The 20,504-nt window shown below is 40.7% G+C and overlaps 1 protein-coding gene across 1 annotated transcript; it reads right to left on the bottom strand.

The window, feature by feature from the left end:
- Nucleotides 1–8,879: 8,879 nt before the first annotated feature.
- On the bottom strand, nucleotides 8,880–18,453 carry LOC139212702 (sodium- and chloride-dependent GABA transporter 2-like). Its single transcript, XM_070843208.1, has 14 exons — nucleotides 18,267–18,453; nucleotides 17,964–18,098; nucleotides 16,618–16,758; nucleotides 16,234–16,321; nucleotides 15,468–15,600; nucleotides 14,510–14,644; nucleotides 14,312–14,415; nucleotides 13,923–14,047; nucleotides 12,088–12,200; nucleotides 11,864–12,001; nucleotides 10,686–10,788; nucleotides 10,444–10,544; nucleotides 9,789–9,959; nucleotides 8,880–9,098 (listed from the first exon to the last, which is right to left on the bottom strand). Exons 1-14 carry the CDS (start codon nucleotides 18,451–18,453, stop codon nucleotides 8,955–8,957), a joined length of 1,818 nt encoding a protein of 605 aa, XP_070699309.1. The 3' UTR covers nucleotides 8,880–8,954.
- Nucleotides 18,454–20,504: the final 2,051 nt, after the last annotated feature.

Genomic DNA, 20,504 nt, shown 5'->3' with positions numbered 1-20,504 from the left:
TGGTTGTATTGGTTTTTAAAGGACCAAACCGGTGAGTTTGCAAGTTTACATGCAATACAGCAAGTAAGTAAAGTAAGTAATATACAGCAAGTAAGTAAAACATGAGCATAGCACGAAGCATAGAAGTGAGTGTGGCTCTTCATCATGCGAGCATTGTAGAAGTTTTAAAGCACTACTGTCAAATCAATGTGTGTATGAAGACAATTCACAGATATATAGACGTGTAGAGAAAAAGAGAGAGAAGGAATTGAACTGTACACTTTGTGGGTGGATAATATGTGACAAGAGGAGAAGGTAGGCTACACTGAGACATTTATTGTCACTGAAACCTCAGTTTTGGATGTAAGTCAAACAACACTGCACCATTTTATCTCCAGAATACAAACATCCTGTGAGTCAATTTTGGTAGAGATTGAATTATGCTTTTGGAGTTAATTGTCAACTTAATTTTAGAAAATATATTTCAAAAATATCTTTTTAAAGAAGCTTTTTGATTAAAACACATTGTGTGTAACAGTTGTCTAATAATCATATAAAAATCACATGATTTGTATAAAAATCATGTGATTTTGTCTCATCCTGCCATCTGCTATCCACTTTTAGAAGGTGGAAAGGAAGGTAATGTGAATCTAACTTCACTGTTGAACATCCAGGTCTGTCCTGCAGGAACCTGCAGTTGCATGTTTTTTTTTTTAAGTCAACACAGGTCATATTTAATGACAATAATTGTGTGGTTATTAGCTGTCAAAAACACCCTTTTTCACACGGTGTTTTCTCACACACTGACTTGCCATACTGAATCCTGCTTGGCTCTGGCACTAGTAACTTAGTCATCATTTAACATAATTTTTCTTTTATTCTTTGTCACTGTGTCAATCACTGTCTATAAGGATTAATCAGGTCTTTACATTTCATTTGTTGTAATGATGTAGAAGATGTTTCTGTCATCAACTGCTGCTGTTTTCCTTGGTCTACCCGTTCGACGTCTGTTACTTAGTACACCAGTGGTTTCTTTCTTCAGGACATTCCAAATGGTTGTACTGGCTATGGCCAATGTTTGTGCAATGATTGATTTTCCATCTTCTCTCAGCTTCACAATTGCTTGTTTTTCACCCATGGACAGCTCTCTGGTAATCTGAAACTGAACGTAGACATCCAGCACTATTTATTGTTTGAATAATCAATGTAACAGGACACACCAGGGCAACAAAACACACCTGTCAGTCACATGTTCCAATACTTTTGCTCACATGAAAAATGGGTGGGTTCAAACAAAAGGTGCTAACTTCTAAGTTGTGTATCAGATCCAGATGTAAATACCTGGAAATAAAAGCTGAAATGTTGATCTCTTGTCTCATATTCATCTTTTGATGTCAAACCCAAATGTTTTCAGTCTACAGCAAAAATAAAGGAACTGGCCTCACTGTTCCAATACTTTTGGAGGGGAGTGTATGTGCAAGATGTGACTCGCAGTAAATCCATTAATGAGGTGATAACACTTCATAGTGATTCTTTCATGTTAAACAGATGTTGAAAAGACTTATTCCCAACACTGGAGGACGACAGATCTTAGACAGACCTAATGCAGGGACGGCCTGGAATGAAAACTTTTCTTATTTCTTTTTCACATTGTTTTTCCCATTTCTTTTGTTCTGAAGTATATCCAAACTAAAATGGGCTGAATAAGTTGGGTGAGAGACTGAACTTTGTATCAAAAAATAAATAGTGGAGGCTCTTTGTGGCCCCTTTCATCCTTACACAGAAAGTAAAACAACTGCTAACTGACTTCTTCTGAAAGAAAGATAAGAACAATGATGGATTCAGAGTTTATCATATCAAATGTTTATCCATTATTGTTAATGTAACTATAATGCAGACTTATATTACTTTTGGCAAACTATTGTAACTGTTTATGCATTACATCTACCTGTTAGCTGCAGAGGTAATGATGGTATAGGTTGGCTATAGGTTAATCACAATACCGTAAATCTGCCATGCATGCATCTTTATTCCCAGCTGAGTGTATATATCCCAATGATTGAGTGAGTACACACAGTGCAGTGTGGGTCCTCAATTCCTTGGCCCAAATGAACCTGCACATGTTGTTATTGCTTGTCGGCTAATGGATGTGCTGAAACAATATTTCATTTACCACCAAGACCACCATAGTACAGTTAAAAACAACACAACAAAAATCAATCAAAACATATTATTGGAAAATACAATATGCTTTCTGTTTACCATCTTTCTCTTATTCCCCTATTGCTGCACCTCTCTTGTTATAACACTTGTTTGCTAACATTTGCTAAACAAGTATCTTATTAGAGAATCTTTTTATGATTATTTCAGGTTGACTGTTTTTTCAACTACTTATCCTTTACTTTTAGCCAATTTAATTATCTATCCATCATACCTCACTATTTCAACCATTAGCCATTACTTTTAAACTTGGACTACCACACAATGTTATTGTACTGTTGACAAAAATAAAGATATGTCCACTGTGGTGGATTACCTGCTTTCTTATCCCAGGCTTTGCTGCTGTATGATTTAGTAGTATCTGATATCCAAACTAGAAAAATTGCAATTCCTGAAGAAATTGAAGTGTGAATGCTGCCCTGCTGCTCCCACACTGCCCTGCTGCTGACATGTTGCCCTGCTGCTGCCCTGCTGCTGACATGTTGCCTTGCTGCTGCCCTGCTGCTGACATGTTGCCCTGCTGCTGCCCTGCTGCTGACATGTTGCCCTGTTGCTGCCATGTTGCCCTGCTGCTGCCCTGCTGCTGACATGTTGCCCTGCTGCTGACACGCTCCTCTGCTGCCATCTGGTGGCTCAAACGTCACTAATGAGCTGCTGCTCATCAGCTGTCAGGTTGCCGTGGTGACGGTCCGTGCCGAGCCACACGCTTTTCATTAAGATTACCGATGTGACACACCTCTGAAAATCCAGGTTTTACTCAAAACGGTACCTGTCACAGCCATAACGTGCAGACCAGTGGAGAGAAGAGGGTCTGCTGAACACGTACATGTAATTTAAGGTCTCTATCTTGTGAAATGAGAGCGCCGGAGCAGGTAAGCAAAGTCTTTGTCTCTGCTTTCCTCCTCCGCTTTGGTCTCTCAGTTAACACGGCAGTCAATGAGGCAGTCGGTCGGCACTCCCGTCGCTCCGAGGCTCGTGGCGGGAGCTGCGTACGTTTCTGTGTGTTCTGAGTCACATCACTGCGTCGGCAAGGAGTTTTCCTACGTTTTGATGCATAAATTGTGACTGTGGGTGAAACGGTTCGGCCGTCAGAGCGAGTTAAAGACAAAAGTTTCAGGCGATTTTTCCGCTCCTCTCCGCTCTAGCGATGACGTCACCCACTCTAGCGCGGCCACATACACACTCATGTAAAATGAGAAAAAGGAGGGTGTCGTATCTTCTCTGATGATGATGATATGCAGTTGATGAAAGGAAACTTCCGCTGACAACGACTTAGTGAATAAAATAGGTTTATTGCAAAAAGGTCAGTTGTCTAACAGGCACCATGGAAGCCTGGGAAAACGTTCAGCCAATTCTAGGAACAGACAGTGTAACCCCCGGCCGAATCTGCTGTCTCTCTGTCCTCGTCTTCCTCGAGCCACCTCTCTGGTCACTTCTTTATACCCCCTTTGACCATACATCCCAACATCTGGTTTTCATCCATATAACAGTTCTATTCTTTGTTTTAGGGGTACAAGGATATATTAGAAGGACACCATCCCCCAGTATCTAGTGAGGGGGAGCAAAGGTCAGATCTCCACTGCCAGGTCAAGCAATTCCCAGTCTCTCTGTCTCCAGATAATCGATCACAGATCCAAAACAGAGAAACACTGACCACTACCAACATCATATGCCCTAAAGGCACATACCAAACACTACATTCATATTTATACTCACTAAAGGCACATATCAGACACTACAAGGGAGAACGGCATAAAACTAAAACTGTGATTTTGTCCAAACAGTGGATCATAGAGCTGAACCGACACCACCATGAGCAGCAGAAGACTCTGCTGAAGATGAAGATGTGTTTGTTTGGATAAAGTTGAAAAATGACCTCAATGTCACAGTTTTAAAACTTTGTGGGTTTGGTCAAAGATTTCAGAGCCAAAATAACATTAGAGTGAATGAGGGAGATGAAGTGGTTTCCCGGTGTTTTGGGGCCGGCTTTCAAAAACCGTGAGTCCGACAGCTGAAATGGTTACATGCTCTTAAAGAAGACAAATTTATCTACGTTTTGATGCATAAATTGTGACTGTGGGCGAAGCGGTTCGACTGTCAGAGCGACTTAAAGACAAAAGTTTCTCCACATACACACATTATAAAACGTGAGAAGGAGGGAGAACGGCATAAAACTAAAAGGGAAAGGGAATGTACCGCGTTAATCGGCTTATATGTTCGCCACAATACGGGCAAAAGACCGCTTGACTGCCGTCCATCATGGGTCGCCATGAACTCCTTATCACTTCCGGTTCTACTCGACAGTTGGTACATTCCCTTTCCGGTTGAAAAAGTTACTTGTAAATTTGTTTCGGCCGCTTGTAAAAGTGTTTCGTCACTTGTAAATTTGTCTCGGCATTTGTAAAAGTGTTTCACGTCTTGTAAATTTGTTTTCTAAAATGTAAATTTGTCTCAGGACTTGTAAATGTGTCATGGCAATGTAATTTTGTTTTCTGATTTGTAAAAATGTTTTCTAAAATGTAAATTTGTCTCCAGCTTTGTAAAAGTGTTTCTTGTATTGTAAAATTGTTTTGCACCTCCCGGCCACCGTACAAGACCCATGTTTCAGTTGTAAATTGCTATGTTTTCTGCATTTGGTTATCAGGGAAACAAGCAGAGAGGAAATAAGACGAAAACAACAAAATACCAGGTTCCTTTTAAAAAAAAAAAAAGAATCAGATTCCTTGAGAGAACACCTTTAATCTCCATGCATAGCAGTGTCATCGTCGGTTATCTGATTTGTGGCTGAGAACAAGAATCAATTTTCAGTAGTTTTGATATAATGCCCCTGAGCCACACCAGGAGCCTTTCTCATGAAGCTTACTGTGCTCATTTCAAGTTCAAGTAATTTTAAGCTCAGACCTGTCTACATGAAATAGGTGAGGCAGCAATGTGTCATGTGTGTCACGTAGCAGCCCCATCTTTAATCTGGAAAACATGAGAACCACCAAATTGCACGTTCCTATCAAATGACTTAAAGAACATAGTCCCTTGGCTATCTTTAATTGTGCTCGTCAAGTTGATTTTAAATCACCCCTTGCAATGCTGTCATAACTCTCTTTCATGGCTTGAGGTCCCTTGTGAATTCCTAAGGTCATACAGCAGTCCTTAACTAATACCTTAATTGAGAACTTGAGTCGGACCATAGTGTAAGTCACATGACTTAACTGAGTCACACGCATGAAGTACTGAATTTGTGTAAAACTACCTGAGAAGTGATGCCAAATGTCAGCAAGGAAATTTAGAGGAACGTGGGGGAGTTGGACCTGAAGAGGTCAGGAACCCTAGTACTCGACAGGGGCCTGAAACATGCCTGGGATTGTACTGAGGGTATTACCTTTGTGTAGTTGAACTCTGATCCACATTGTGCTATCAGGATGAATGACAGTAATCAAAACTCGGTGCTTTCACACTGTGATGTGTGTTTCTGTAACGTCATATTGTGATGGGTTGGGGTATAACATATATAAAAACAGTTTCTCTGCCAATTGGACACAAGCTCTCCCTCTGCACCTTGTGACATGACATGATATGTTTCAGGTCAGGAGTTTGAAGTGTAAGATGTGAGGCATGGGAAGCTAAATTCATGTTTCAATGCTGCAGTGGTAAAGAAGAGCACATTAATGTAAACACAGTGTCAACCTTATAGTAGGAAAAAATATTCTATATAGCCGATATGATACCCAATTCTGGGTCAGTTATATTTAAGATGAATTCCCCCTTTTCTGTGAAACAGTATCACTTATTTTCTTGTCTGTAAGATGACGACCATACAGTCAACAAAAACAATACAATAGCAGATTGCAGAGATATCCTAATGGTTGCTAAAGATAACTGAAATGGGGATTTTTTTTTTTCACGTTTATTCATGTGCATAAATTCAGTAGATCAAAACATATCAGATATGGAATTAATCTGCAGACTCTCCAATCCAAAATGAGACCAGAATTTCCTACGGATGTTAGTTTGTGAGCCACAACAAAAGCTAAAATGTGGCCAGCAACATAATAGCTAAAACTTGTTTTTAGCTTTGCCAATTGCCTTTTGCTAAGTGGTGTCAAACTGAAGTACAGTTGTGTTCAAAATAATAGCAGTGTGTTTAAAAAAGTGAGTAAAGCTCAAAATCCTTATAATAGCTTATATTTCCATACACGCAAGTGCATTGGGAACACTGCACATTCTATACCAAATCAAAACATGGAGAAAAATGCATCAAATTTGTCATTACTTTACAGAAAGTGAAGCAGTGTCTGCATTTTTCTTTACAAACTCAAACATTTATTGAAAAATGCTTGAAGATTTGGCTTTCCTGGGAATCACTGAACTAATATTTAGTTGTATAACCATTGTTTCTGAGAACTGCTTCACATCTGTGTTGCATGGAGTCAACCAACTTCTGGCACCTGTGAACAGGTATTCCAGCCCAGGACGATTGGACTACATTCCACAATTCCTCTGCATTTCTTGGTTTTGCCTCAGAAACAGCATTTTTGATGTCACCCCACAAGTTTTCTATTGGATTAAGGTCCGGGGATTGGGCTGGCCACTCCACAACGTTAATCTTGTTGGTCTGGAACCAAGATGCTGCTCGCTTACTGGTGTGTTTGGGGTCGTTGTCTTGTTGAAACACCAATTTCAAGGGCATTTCCTCTTCGGCATAAGGCAACATGACCTCTTCAAGTATTCTGATGTATTCAAACTTATCCATGATCCCTGATATGCGATAAATAGGCCCGACACCACAGTATGTGAAACATCCCCATATCATGATGCTTGCGCCACTATGTTTCACTGTCTTCACAGTGTACTGTGGCTGGAATTCAGTGTTTGGGGGTCGTCTGACAAACTGTCTGCGGCCCCTCGACCCAAAAAGAATAATCTTGCTTTCATCAGTCCACAAAATGTTGCGCCATTTCTCTTTAGGCCAGTCAATGTGTTATTTGGCAAATTGTAACCTCTTCAGCACGTCATTTTTGCAACAATGGGACTTTGCAGGGGCTTCTTGCAGGTAGCTTGGCTTCACATAGGCGTCTTCTAATTGTTGCAGTACTCACAGGTAACTTTGGACCTTCTTTGATCTCCCTGGAGCTGATCATTGGCTGAGTCTTTGCCATTTTGGCTATTCTTTGATCCATTCAAATTTTTCCGTTTTCTTCCACGTCTTTCTGGTTTTGGTTGCCATTTTAAAGCATTTGAGATCATTTTAGCTTAGCTTAGCATTTTCTGCACTTTTTTATATTTTCCCCTCTCCAATCAACTTTTTAATTAAAGTACGCTGTTCTTCTGAACAATGTCTGGAACGACCCATTTTACTCAGATTTCCAGAGAGAAATACACTTTAACCAGCATGTACAATGTTTGCTGCCTTTGTCCTTAAAAATGGCCCACCTGTGTAACACCTGTTTTTTCACAGAATGAATGATCTCACTAAGTAGTATGTGAGATTAGCTGCGCACAGACAGGCACACACACACAAACACATGATCCCCTCCAGGCTTATGCCTTGTGCCTCCCAAATCACTTGTGGAAAACACACGGCAAAGAAAAGCACCAGATCTCTGTGTAAATGATGTTAAAAGACATTTATTGTTGACCAATAGCCAATTATACATGGCTAAATATGGGTTGAAACACATGTTCAATATCCTATGCTGTAGATATACAAACCTTAAGTTACAGGACTGTATATCAAGGTGAAATAAAAACATAGGCACTTTAGTTGTACTGTAGTTTTAAGAGGTACAATTTTACAAAAATTGGGATTTCACTGACTTTGCCCTATATGATTACATATGACAAACAAATTTGATATATATATATATATATAGATAGATATTTATGTGTGCGTGTGTATATGTGTGTGTGTATATATATATATCAGCTTACCTTTTTTATCTATTCTAGTAATACTCCTGCATTTTTTTTTTTATAAAAACAAGATCTGTTCAACAAAAAACAATATATATGTGTATATATATATATATATATATATATATATATACCTGATATACAGTATAGTGCATACATTCCACGAGTGATATTTAGAAATGCTGCAGTATTATACAGAAGTTCACCAACATTGAATGATTAAAATAAGCCAGCCAGTAAATGTTCTAAAATAGGACATGAGCTAATGTATCATGCATAACAAAACATTTAGTGCTATTTTCATCAGTATCTCACTGAAGTTACAAAAATAGGATGAAATACATAAAAATAAAAACACGTTAAAGTGAAACACATCAGAAAGTGATCAACAAACTGACATTTGTGATCTCAGCATGTGTGTAGGCTTTAAATGGTGCATATATTGTATGACAGAATACATTTACAGCTATAAATCCTGGCACGTGGTGCAAGAATGCACCCTTTGGGAATGACTTTACAATATATCATGATGAACTATTTGTAGCAATGTAAGTAATTCAAAATCTAGTAGTTTTAACCAGGTGCTTGTAGTTGTGAGCTGCCTTTTTTACATTTCCACTTGTTATCGTGTACCATCTGGTATACCATCTCTACCGGCAGCAGAGTCTTTTCCCTGCTTCACTTTGATAAACAGGTCCTGTTCTTCACTTGTAGCAAATACTTTTCTACTCCTAAATTGCCTGTTTTGGAAGTATTGTTATACTTGTTAAGTATGTGTTATTCTTAGGAAGCTGGTGGATATGAGCCCAGGAGACCACATAGTACAGTACATCTCACAGCTGAACAACTTATCTGTGTTCACTGAGTGAGTCCCCAGTGTGGGTTGAAGGTTTGAGCTCCATGTGGGTAGTGTTGCAGTTGGTCTCCAGTGTAGGAAGAAATTTTTGTTCCATTGGGAGGTCGTCCACAGGCTGGCACAGCAACAGGAATCGCTGAGGAAAAAGGAGATATGAGGCTGAAATTAAATTCACTGTGTAGCTGAGGATAAACATATTCACATATGTACAGAATGATGATAGTGCACATTAATATCTGTAAGTTTATTATGCATTTTTTATTTATTCTATTCCTAAATTTTTTGCAGTATGTTGTAATGACACTATGCTTACAATGGCAATAAAGTTAAAATTAGTATAATACAACCAATCAAGCAGGAAGTAGGAAAAAGCTTCCTACATTCAATTCAATTCAAATTGTATGCAAGTAATATAAATGCATGAGTGTTTTCTGAAATCCTAACTATGTATGTGAAATAGTTCCCAAGAAGTCCAGCTGGGAAAATCTAGAGAAAGGCCAGTAATCTTATCCTATAAACCAAGCTGTACTTAAACAACCCCTGCACAAAAAAATCCCCAGTTCTTTTGCTACAGCCAAGAGTTTAGTGAGGCCAACATGAATACATTCAGCTGTGTCAGTCATGTAGACCACAGAGCTCTTTATGAACAGTGAAACACTTAACTGAAAAACCTTTTAACAAAACCTATTCTTTAACACTGTTTACTCAATAAACGTATCCCTTACAGTAGCACAATCATTACCATATCATCTTAGTCGGCTTTGGATCAGAATTTACTAAATATTACTTTAAAGATTCAGAGAAAAACGAAGACAATCGTGCTCACCTGTCGAAGAGTGCCTTTTCCCTGCATTACTTTATGTAACACAAACAGCGGGATGAGGGACAGGGAGAATGTGGCAATGAACCAGCCCAAGATGTTGGCCCAGAGTGGATAAACATAAGAGTTGCTGAACTTCAGCGGGGAGTATTTGACAATAGAGAAGATGAATGTGCCCTGTGAATGGATCAGACGAAGTGCGTAAATGTTACGGTCTGTAATTATGTAACTGTGAATACTTAATACATAATAGGCATCTTAAAATGGAACACATAGAACCACCTGGAGTTGAACTGTGACTGTTGCAACCGTGTGACATGCACTGTAACCATTACTCTATGGAGAGGCTGCCACAGTAGCTGATGCGAGCTGTTTGAGATGTAAAGTTCATTTTATCTTCAAGAGTCAAAAGGGGAAGAGTTTTACACTGGATATACTGTGTACAATACAATAAATCCACTGTGTATTCACCACTGCGTGCTTTGCCTGTGGATAAGCTGCACATAATTCTCACTGGGGTGGTGCTTGGGTGCTCTAACGAATGTGCACGTTACATATTACGTCATACACCACACGGTAAAAAGACGTGAGAAACATAGCAAACACACATGGAGGAACCAAATGAATCACAGGACAGTGAAAAAAAAAACTGAACTCTTACAAAACAGATGAAGGGAGTGATGTAGCGCCAGCTGTACTTCATCAGTGGATATGGACGATAGCCAATCATGTTTGTGATGTTGCCATAGAAACGGTCAGCACCTTTAGGGGAAGGGAAGCAGTATAGAGTTAGTTTGTTAAAATAACTGTAACCCAAATTTCTCATAACCCGAAGAGGAGTTTTGTCTGTTTTGTCAACAAAGTATAGACTTACTGTGGTTGGTTGGATTGTCTTTGACTTACCGTACACCCAGGCGATGCTGACGGACTGACAGAGGGAGAGGAGGAGCAGGGTGGTGCCGCTGCAGACATGATGGTCCAACAGCTGGAGCAGGTATATCCCTCCCTAAAAATAGGGACAGAAGTAACAATGCTAATCAATATAAACAATGATAAGAATGACTAAGGGTAGTTTTATTGTTTCAAATAAATTTTTTTCTGAGACTGCTCCTACACCAAAATCAACACCTGCATATCAGCCAGTGCCCTGCAACACAAGATTTAAAACATGGGGATGAGCTCCAAATGGTCTTTTTATGATCAGAATTGATCAGAATTGCCTGTTGTTTAAATAAAAACTGATAAAATAATAATAGTAATGATAAGCCGGGTTATGACCCCACCCAAATCCTCACAACAATGATAAACAATCAATGATCACATTATCATTATTATGACACACCAGTAATGCAATTACTATCAGCATCAACATCAGCGAACATATTATCAACAAAAGCTTTACTCAAAGGTTTTCTCCATCATCTAAGACAGACACTGATCCTCTCATCAAATCGAATTTGAGTGGGAAATACCGGCTATGAGACGAAACACTTTGACAGCTCAGGACACTTGTCTTGTCATTTGTCACTTGTTTAAGTGACACAGACCTCAAAAAGCTGGCAAGAAAGATCCTGTTGGAGGGTTTGGCGGGCTTTCCTGGAACAGAGCAATTTAGGGGTTGGATTGTGTCCGAGATCACTTTCTTTTTTGTGTGTGTAAACTAGTGTGTAGTTGATTGGGTGCCTTTGCTTTCACAACAACATGGCTGCATTGAAGGTTTACTAGTCACTGTGAGAACAGTAGCCACTGTGTTTGGCTGAGAAACAGGTGTCTAATGCGACACTGTGACCAAACAGTAAAATCTTCCTCATTTTCTGTGGATTTTCTTACCTTCAGATAGAGCCAGGCTATTTCCACTCTTTCTTATTATTTCTTATTTGGGTGGATCTACTTTGTTAGTTTTCAGCTGCTTTTATGCATCTTACGCTGACTTATCTGCTTTGTTTTCTGTGTATTTCACTAGTCTCTAAAGCCCATTAAGTGCTGCATGAGTAATACGGTAGAAACAACAATAAATAATATGGTAGAAACATTGAGGATGGCTTTTTCTCATCGTCCAGCTAATAGTGTACTGTACAAACCTCAGTGACTAGGGAGAATCCCAGCAAACAGCAGGCACTGCAGATAGCCAGCAGAACCAGCTCCCGCCTACAGCCTTGGCGCAGGTACGTTGGGAACAGATCAACAAGTGACGTCATGAGACACTCCAGACCGACAAACTAGAATGAACCAGAGTGAGGAAAGAGAGTCAGGGCTTCATTCGTTCATTCAATCGCTCATTCATTCAGAGAGGTTTGGCCGGTACCTGACTGTCCAATCCAAGCAGAATGATCATGAGAAAGAAGCACACCGACCACACCTGAGGCATGGGCATCATGGCTACAGCACGTGGGAAGACAATGAATGCCAACCCTGGACCTACACACACACACACACACACACACACACACACACACACACACACACAGAATGTAAGACAATATAATAGAAACATAAGTTGAAGGCAACAGACAACAATGTCACTTGTGTGGATCCACAGTTTATTGTGTTTATTGAGGAATTTCTTTCTTAAATGTGTGACTTCCACGAGCTTGTGAGTGAAGAAAGACCCTGCAGAAGAACTGGGAATGCCTAGAATGCAGAATCAATATTCTGCAAAAATGTAATTTTGATCTGATGGCACCAGTGTAGTTACCTCAGTGACTACAATCCATCCTAAGGGTGTCATGAATGTGCGTACCACATGTCATGGCAACCAATCCCCTAGTTGCTGGGATATTTCATATTGCAATTATACATTGCTGGCAGAATGGAGAGAGCTGGACAAACACCCTTTATTCTGAATAGAGTGTTTACACTAGATTTCCAGAGTGGTTAGCTCCCTTTACCAAACAGCATACATAAGCTACTGAGTTTTATTTTGATGCAACTGCCAGCGGTAGTGTGTTTGCCACCACTTTGCAACAGACTGTAGGCATGAGTTTGTGGCATGAGTGTGAAATTTTATCAGTTGTTCCCAATCAGCTGCTCATAATTACTATTTCAACGATATGACTTGATAAGTCTGGACCAAGTGAACCCACTGGCAGACCGACACTGACATCCATAGAGCCATGCTTCTAGTATACTAGTATACTAGGAGCATGGCTCCATGGCTCCATGGCTCCATGGCTCCATGGCTCTATTTTCCAACTGCAAGCAACAAAACCAGTCAAAGCAGTTGAGCTCCATAAAGCAAAAGTGTATGTTAAGTGTGTTTTGGTTGTTTGTTTCAAAAGATAATCAGTGATGTTGACGTCTAGACTTGTGGTCTGCAATGCAGTTCAGCGGCAAATGTCTAGTGGTTGGAAAAAAGTCAACATAACTCACATTTTATCTCATGATTCCTATAATGTATGTAATGATTAATGTCAAAATTAACTCCATAATCTTTATCTTTAGCTCTGCATTCCTACTGTTCGCTTGTTAGCAGTAATCATACTCACATGAAACTTAACAGATGTTATATTCATTCACTTTTTCTCTCTCTCTCACCCTCCTTTCCCACTTTTTTCTTAATCAGCTGACTCTGGGCTTAATATCACATTTTGCCACGATCTCCGTCGGCCAATCACATAGTTGCTGACCAAATTTTAAAACCAAATTCGCTGCAACTCTCCTATATCCTATTCAACTCATCACATCCAGCTGCCAGGCTCCTCACCGCATCCATGCAGATCTTCAGCCATTCTCATCATCACTTCACCACCGCCTCCACCAGTGTCTAGACTCCGTCAGGGCCTATTTTTTGCTGTTTGTGGCTTCACTCGTCCCTTAAAATATATTGACGATCACGACGGTGTCTAATCGCAAAAGACTCTTGGCATTTCTCGTCTCTATAGTGTACGTCAATAAAATATTGGTTCATTCATAATGAAGTCTCTCCTGACTGAACTGAACTGAGCTTATGTCAGAAAGATAAGTGGATAAGGATAAAGAAACATCACATGATTTGGCACAATTTCCAGATAGGGTGATGGGATAGTGTCTATATAGGGTGCAATATCCAACAAGTGCCCCTTAAAAGAATCCAAGGAAATGTATTAAATCAGTTTGGTACTCTAATGCCCACTAATTGAACTTAAATGAGACAGTACTTGCCTGATTCAGCTACTTCAGAAATATCCACTCCTTGTTCATAGGTCATGAAACCCAGAACAGAGAAAATGGCGAAGCCTGACACAATGCTGGTGGCACTGTTCAGCAAACACAAGTAGAAACAGTCCCTGGAAGAAAAAATGAATAAAGAAAGCATGCATGTATGCAGTTGAGAAAGTTGATAGTGTTGCAGAAGTGGATGCTCATTTTACTAGCCCCAGAACTAATTTAACTTCATTTTTATTTCCTTCAGAAGAAATTCTTGGCTTTGCAGAATAAAATTTCACTTGAAATTATGAAAAAAGCGTTGGCAAAGGTGTCAAGGTCTCAAATAAGTGTGCAGAAAAATTACATAAAAGACAAAAAGACAGACAGATCAGCCCTGTGCTTACTTGTAGCAGTCATTGTTGTAAGTGTTGTAACTCCCAAGAGAGGTTAGGAACCCAAGGCCAATGGCATAAGAGAAGAAGATCTGAGTGCCGGCATCCATCCACACCTGAAAATGTCCAAAAACTATGTGTGTGAGTATATGCATGTCTCTGCATAGAGGAAAAAATGTCTTTCACCAAAGATTGTTTGTGTGTTCTTACCTGGGGATCTGAAAGGCGAGAGATGTCAGGGTAGAGGTAGTAAATGATTCCATCCATTGCTCCCGGTAGGGTGACACCACGGATGAGCAAAACGAACAGCATAATGTAGGGGAAGGTGGCTGTGAAGTAGGCTGCCTGAAAGGAAAGCGGAAACAGACAAAGCAGGACCCAGCTGAAACCATACAATGGTATGAAACATCTGCAATATCTGGGGTGCAGTGCTGCAACTAATCTGTTGTTTAAATTAATTGATTAGTCCATAAAATGTCACACAACGGTGAAAAATGTCCATCCCAGTTTCTATGACGTCTTCAAATGTCTGTTTTTTTTTCAACCAATGGTTAAAAACCCAAAGCTGTTCAGTATAAATGTGATATAAACAGGGTCATCAGATGGACACTCTCTCTTTAACTGGTGTTTGATTGCATTGGGTCAATGACAGTGAGAAGGCTCAACAGGGTGTTCCAGCGTCCAAGAACCACCGCCATCTTTTCACCTACACACTTAACACAACCCTCTGTAAGCAGGTTATTTTCACTTTTGTTTACAATATCACCAGCTAAAAGTGTCTTGCCTTTTGCCTGCCAGCTGATGGTGCATCCAACCCAAATACCTATCCCTGTGGGTGGTGGGCTCACAGGCCGGTGGCTCCAAATAGTTCTTTGGGCCTGTGCCGCATGGATCAAGGCCCATGATCACTGGTGAGTTCAAGTGCGGTAAAGCTAAAATGTGTGGACTTGAATGCTCCCCTTTTGCTTACCACGTTTACAGTTGTATATGCAATTAGTAGAGTATGATTCGTGTCTTGTCTGAAAGAGTGGGAACCACATTTAATCAATTGATATCTTAAACAGTTTGAAATTCAGTTCAGCTATACTGCTGAACACATAACTAAACAGCAGTTTAGGGAGATTTTTATTAAAAAAAAATCAGCGAAACCAATGTCTAAGCAGCTAACCTTTCCTGTCGACTTGATGCCCTTCCAAACGCAAAAGTAGCAGATGACCCAGGCCAGGATGAGACACAAGACCAGTTCCCACCTCAAGCTGCCCACCTCCTCAATACCACCAGACATTTTCAAAACCCGGTGCCTGGACAGAGGAGGGGAGTGATGACGTGGATGAGAGGGAGAGCAAAAATGAACGACATGTGAAAGGCATGGAAATTATAATGTAGCCAGCAGGGAAAATGTGCCTCCAAAGCCACCATAGTTCCAGCCAGATCACTAGCAGCTCCCAATTCCGTGTTCAAGATTTATTCTTTTGTTGCAGTGTGTGTGTGATAGGTAGCCTTTATCAGCATTTTCCTCTACCAAAAACATCTGATGCTTAAGTTTTCTTCCTCATTTCTTTTCATTGTGGATTTGATCTTTACTATTTTTATCATTCAGTCCTCTCCATCTTTGATTGACAGCCAAATGTGTCGTTTTTGAATCTGTAAGATTTAGCTGGTTTGTGGTTGGCTCTTTAAGTTTAAGGGAACAATGTTATTGAAAATTCCTAACTAAATATAAGCCTAACCAGGGCCTTGCCACAATTGGATGAGTGTCGGGGTGAGAGGGATGAGTGACAGGAAGGGAGTGGAGAAAATCAGAGGTGGGCAAAAACAGGAGGAGAGGGTCTGTACAAACAGCAATGGTTGAGGAAAGAGAAGGAGGTGGGATAAAGGGCAGGGATTGAAAGAAAAATTGCATTAAATTAAACGTGTGTCCGCTACATGCTTACTGCCAGAACTCCACAACAGGGAGAGTGGTGTTCAGTCTGGAAGACATGCTGAGGCTCAGATTTGGATGGTTGAAGTCCAAGCATGAGTCTAGCACAGGAAAATAAAACAATGGGAATGTAAAAAATGTTTCATTCAAAGGTGCACTAACATGCTTCAGAAATAACTACATGCAAATAAAATTATTTTTGTTACTTTTCCCTGTTACTGTAGAGGTGACCCATGAAATCCCCATTATTTGGACTTAATGCAATGAAATGAGTCACCAAATCTGTATTTGCATCTCAGCTGAAAACAAGGTCTTCAGGCCACATTTTGTTGATTTCATAAATAATATTTTGCACCCACAGGCTTATGAAGCCTGAAAACGCTGCAGGACAGCCTACCTGTGTTCCAGTAGTGTCCACATTCGGCCCAGGGCAAATCCGCACTGAAGGATGCGAACAGGTAAAAGAATGCCCATGCAAGGATTATAATATAGGAGGTGGCACTGAATGCAATAATTAAATGACTGGCATAGCCCATGCCTGTAAGAAAAAGAAAAGTACAAAATAAGTAAGCGGGGCTGTTTTTCGCTGTATTATATTATGTATTATACACTGTTGCCCATAAAGTTGGAATAAAATGTTTTTTACCTCTTCTCATGAAATGATTGTGACAATGTGATTTATTTATTTATTTATTTATTATAACCAACTGCAATGACCCACCTAACCACTAGGGGGCCCTGTGTGGTACTATTTCTTTACATTTTTATACATGCATACAATTTTATCACACTGTGTATATTGGAATATTGCTTATGTGCTTTGATCATACTCTTGACATTTCCAAAGCTGGTGTTGGCAAGATAACAACAATGGTGGACAGTGAAGTGAATTCAGATTTTCTGTGGGCAAGGTTGTCAGCCTGCTGAGAGGCTGAAGGAGGTCAAATGTTCAGCAAATCCTTGCATGTGGCGTCAGAAGAGGAGACAAATATCTTGGCTGTATCAATATATCTATATATCTATACATCTATATCTATCTGTGTATGTGTGTGTGTGTGTGTATATAGATAGAAAGATAGATGTGCATTGTGTGCACTGAAAAAAGTATTTACGTGGACATTCGAGTCATTGATACATACATTCTGAAATACATATGTGAATCCTTTCAAGCACTAATATTGAAACTGATTGGACTCTACTACTTTTCTCCTGTTGGGGCAGTTACACTGCCTGCTGTGGCACTTAGTCCAGCTGGTCTGGCTGGATGTCAGGAGATGCAGTGGGCGGAGATCATCTGAAGGTTAGCTGACCCTAATTCAAACTGCATGCTTCATTGTCTGATGTGTATTTCTATGTTTTTTTATGGTTTCTGAGGGACTAAAATGCAGCCTACATTTGTTTTTATCCAAAAGCAACACACCCATGACAGTTCCATGTAGCTGCTTTAAACATTTTCATGTAAGTAGTTATTTATTGTTTTCCTATAGTGCTTTATTTAAAAGCTATACTGTGTATATAGTATGCTAAATCACTCATTTTCAATCAGGGACAGTGGTGGTGCGGTTTGTGGGGGGTGGGGGTCACAGTGTTAACTGAGGTTAAAAAAAACAAACCTCCAAACCACTGACAAACTATGATAAGGTCGAAGGAAGCACATCGTGCGTAATCACATGTGCCATTTACATCCCAAGTTGACAAATATGACAAAAACCAATTGTGGGGAAAACATGCTCTTTAACTTGCCTTGGAAAAGTGGACAAATCTTTTTCCAGCACGTAACTCCTCCCTGGTTGGTGTATTGGCCCAAAGCAGTCTCAAGGAAAAATAAGGGGATTCCGCATGAAAGCATGAATAAAATGTATGGGATGAAGAACACACCTGCCAACAAGAACAACAACAACCACAAAATACAGCTGGTCTCTAACTCAGAATTAAACAAGATGACATGTGGTACAGTAGAAAAGAAATCCCCAACAGCCCCCCCAATACTGACAGTTTCTAGAGATGACAAACTGAGCGCACCAGTTGCTGAGTTAAATCACTCACCGCCGCCGTTTCTGTAGCACAGGTAGGGGAACCTCCATATGTTTCCAGGTCCGATGATCGCTCCCATCACAGTCAGGATGTACTCTGCTTTGGTTCCCCAGTATCCGCGTCCCTCCAACTCTGCAGGCAGCTGGTATCCTTTTGGCGCAGAAGCTGTGCCGGTGCCATTATTTCCGCTCAGGGCCATCTTTTCCCCCCTTTAAATCACTCAACCAAACTGGGCCTACTTTCCTCTGTATCCACATAAGATGTTGTGCGTACTGGCCACTACTTCACCAACTGCTGACACAGACTGCAAGCGGATGCGAAGTTAAAAATGTGTTGGGGTTTGTTGTAGATGTCTGTAGCTCTGGTGGACCAGTCACTGTGAATGGTGTTGGACACGACAGCACCTTTTTAACTTGCTGCTAGATAACCTAGATGTGTGTGTGTGTGGTGATGGGGGCGGGGGCGGTGGCTGGGGGAGGGTAACTTTAAAGTTGCATTCAAAGAAGCCTGGAGACAGTGCCCAAAGGACGGTACAAATCCACTGTTGCGTCTAATTCATCTGACGCCGCGGCAAAATAAAGACGTGAGGTTAAAAACTTAATTGTGCCAAAAAAAAAACAAACAAACAAAAAAACCTGTTTAATTATTTTGTTTTATTTTGTTTATTTTAAACGTGAAACATGAGCCACACATAATGTCTCCAGCCTAAATCAGAAATAGCTCAACGAACATTGGCTGGATGGTGATGGACTAAAATGGCTCAAGGTCAGACGCCAAAAACTGCGCAGATCCAGTTGATGTAGTTAATAAGCGGCCGGCCAGATGGCGGCGTTGTTTCCATGTCCAGTAGAAGTCCAGTCAGACCCTCCCTCACAAACAAGGAAATACTGATTGTATTATTACTATGAAAACGTTTTTTTAAATACAATGGCTGGGCTGGAGCCAATCCCAACTGACTTTGGGTGAGAGGCGGGGTGTACCCTGGGGTGGTCTCCAGTGAATCACAGGGCTGACACTCAGAGACAGGCCGTCACTGACCCTCCTGTCGTGTTCGGGTCAAATTTGACCGATTTACAACTTTAATCAATCATAAATATTGTGTTTTACATCTGATTGCCTCAAGGCCTTATGATATCCTCCACACTGGGCATTTGCACATATAGAATTGCTGATCTCCACTTTCAATGAATTTTGAGTGGCGTTCCCGGTCAAAAGTGACCGCCATAGGAAATGAATGAGGAACACTGGATTATGTCCATTCATCAGATTGAAATCTGCCCCATATACACCCACACATCCACAACATGTTCATATCTTCTCACTTCCCCCTATATAAACCTTTATTTGTGCCTTGCTCTCATTTTACTCTGTGAACACAGTGAGTAGGTGACCAATGAGGCGATTTTCTGTCAGAGAGGCTCTGGACCTAATTTTTGAACCAGATGAAGAGGAGATTGAACCGGAGATAGAGGAAGATGTCTCAGAAATTGAAGAAAACATTGATCCTGATTTCGATCCGGACTATTATGAGACTGATCAGTCAACAGATGGCGAGGAAGTGGCATCTGAGGAAGAGGCACCAGAGGAACAGGCACCCGAGGTGATATTCCAGTCCAAGGGTGGCAACTTGCTCTGGTATTCATCCTCCCAGGACAGAGGAGGCAGAGCGAGAGTTAAAAACATAATAAAGTTGATGGCAGGGCCAACACGATATGCAACATCTCGTGTCGATGACATCAAGTCCAGCTTCCAACTCTTTATAACAGAGTCCATTGAGGGTATTATACTGGACATGACAAACCTGGAGGGGAGGCTAGTGTTTGGGGACACGTGGAAAGCATTGGACCAGGTAGACCGCACCTGACAGCCCGTTGGCCTGTGGCGGTGTTCCACAACATCCTGGATTTGTCTGCATATAATGCATATGTGGTGTGGATGGCGATCGACCCAGCCTGGAATTGGGGGAAATTTTTCAAGAGGAGACTCTTGAGAGCAGAGCTTGGGAAAGCTTTAGTGATTCCACTAATTCAATGGCGCCAGCGCCTTCCCCGCACACCAGCCTCTGCCGGTGTGGTTAGGAGTCAGGGGCAGAAAAGAAAGAGATGCAAGCTCTGTGCTCCTAGAGACAAGCCTCAAATGCTACAAATGTGATGCCTATGTTTGCAAGGCACACTTGCAAGACACCCAATTGTACAATGCCACTCCTGTGCATGAACACACACACACACATGTTGATGTTCTGAGAATTTG

Source organism: Pempheris klunzingeri, chromosome 14 (assembly GCF_042242105.1).
Source record: "Pempheris klunzingeri isolate RE-2024b chromosome 14, fPemKlu1.hap1, whole genome shotgun sequence".
Lineage (NCBI taxonomy): Eukaryota > Metazoa > Chordata > Actinopteri > Acropomatiformes > Pempheridae > Pempheris > Pempheris klunzingeri.
Note: the sequence above shows the minus strand (reverse complement) of the source record. Positions and strands in the feature narration are given on the sequence as shown.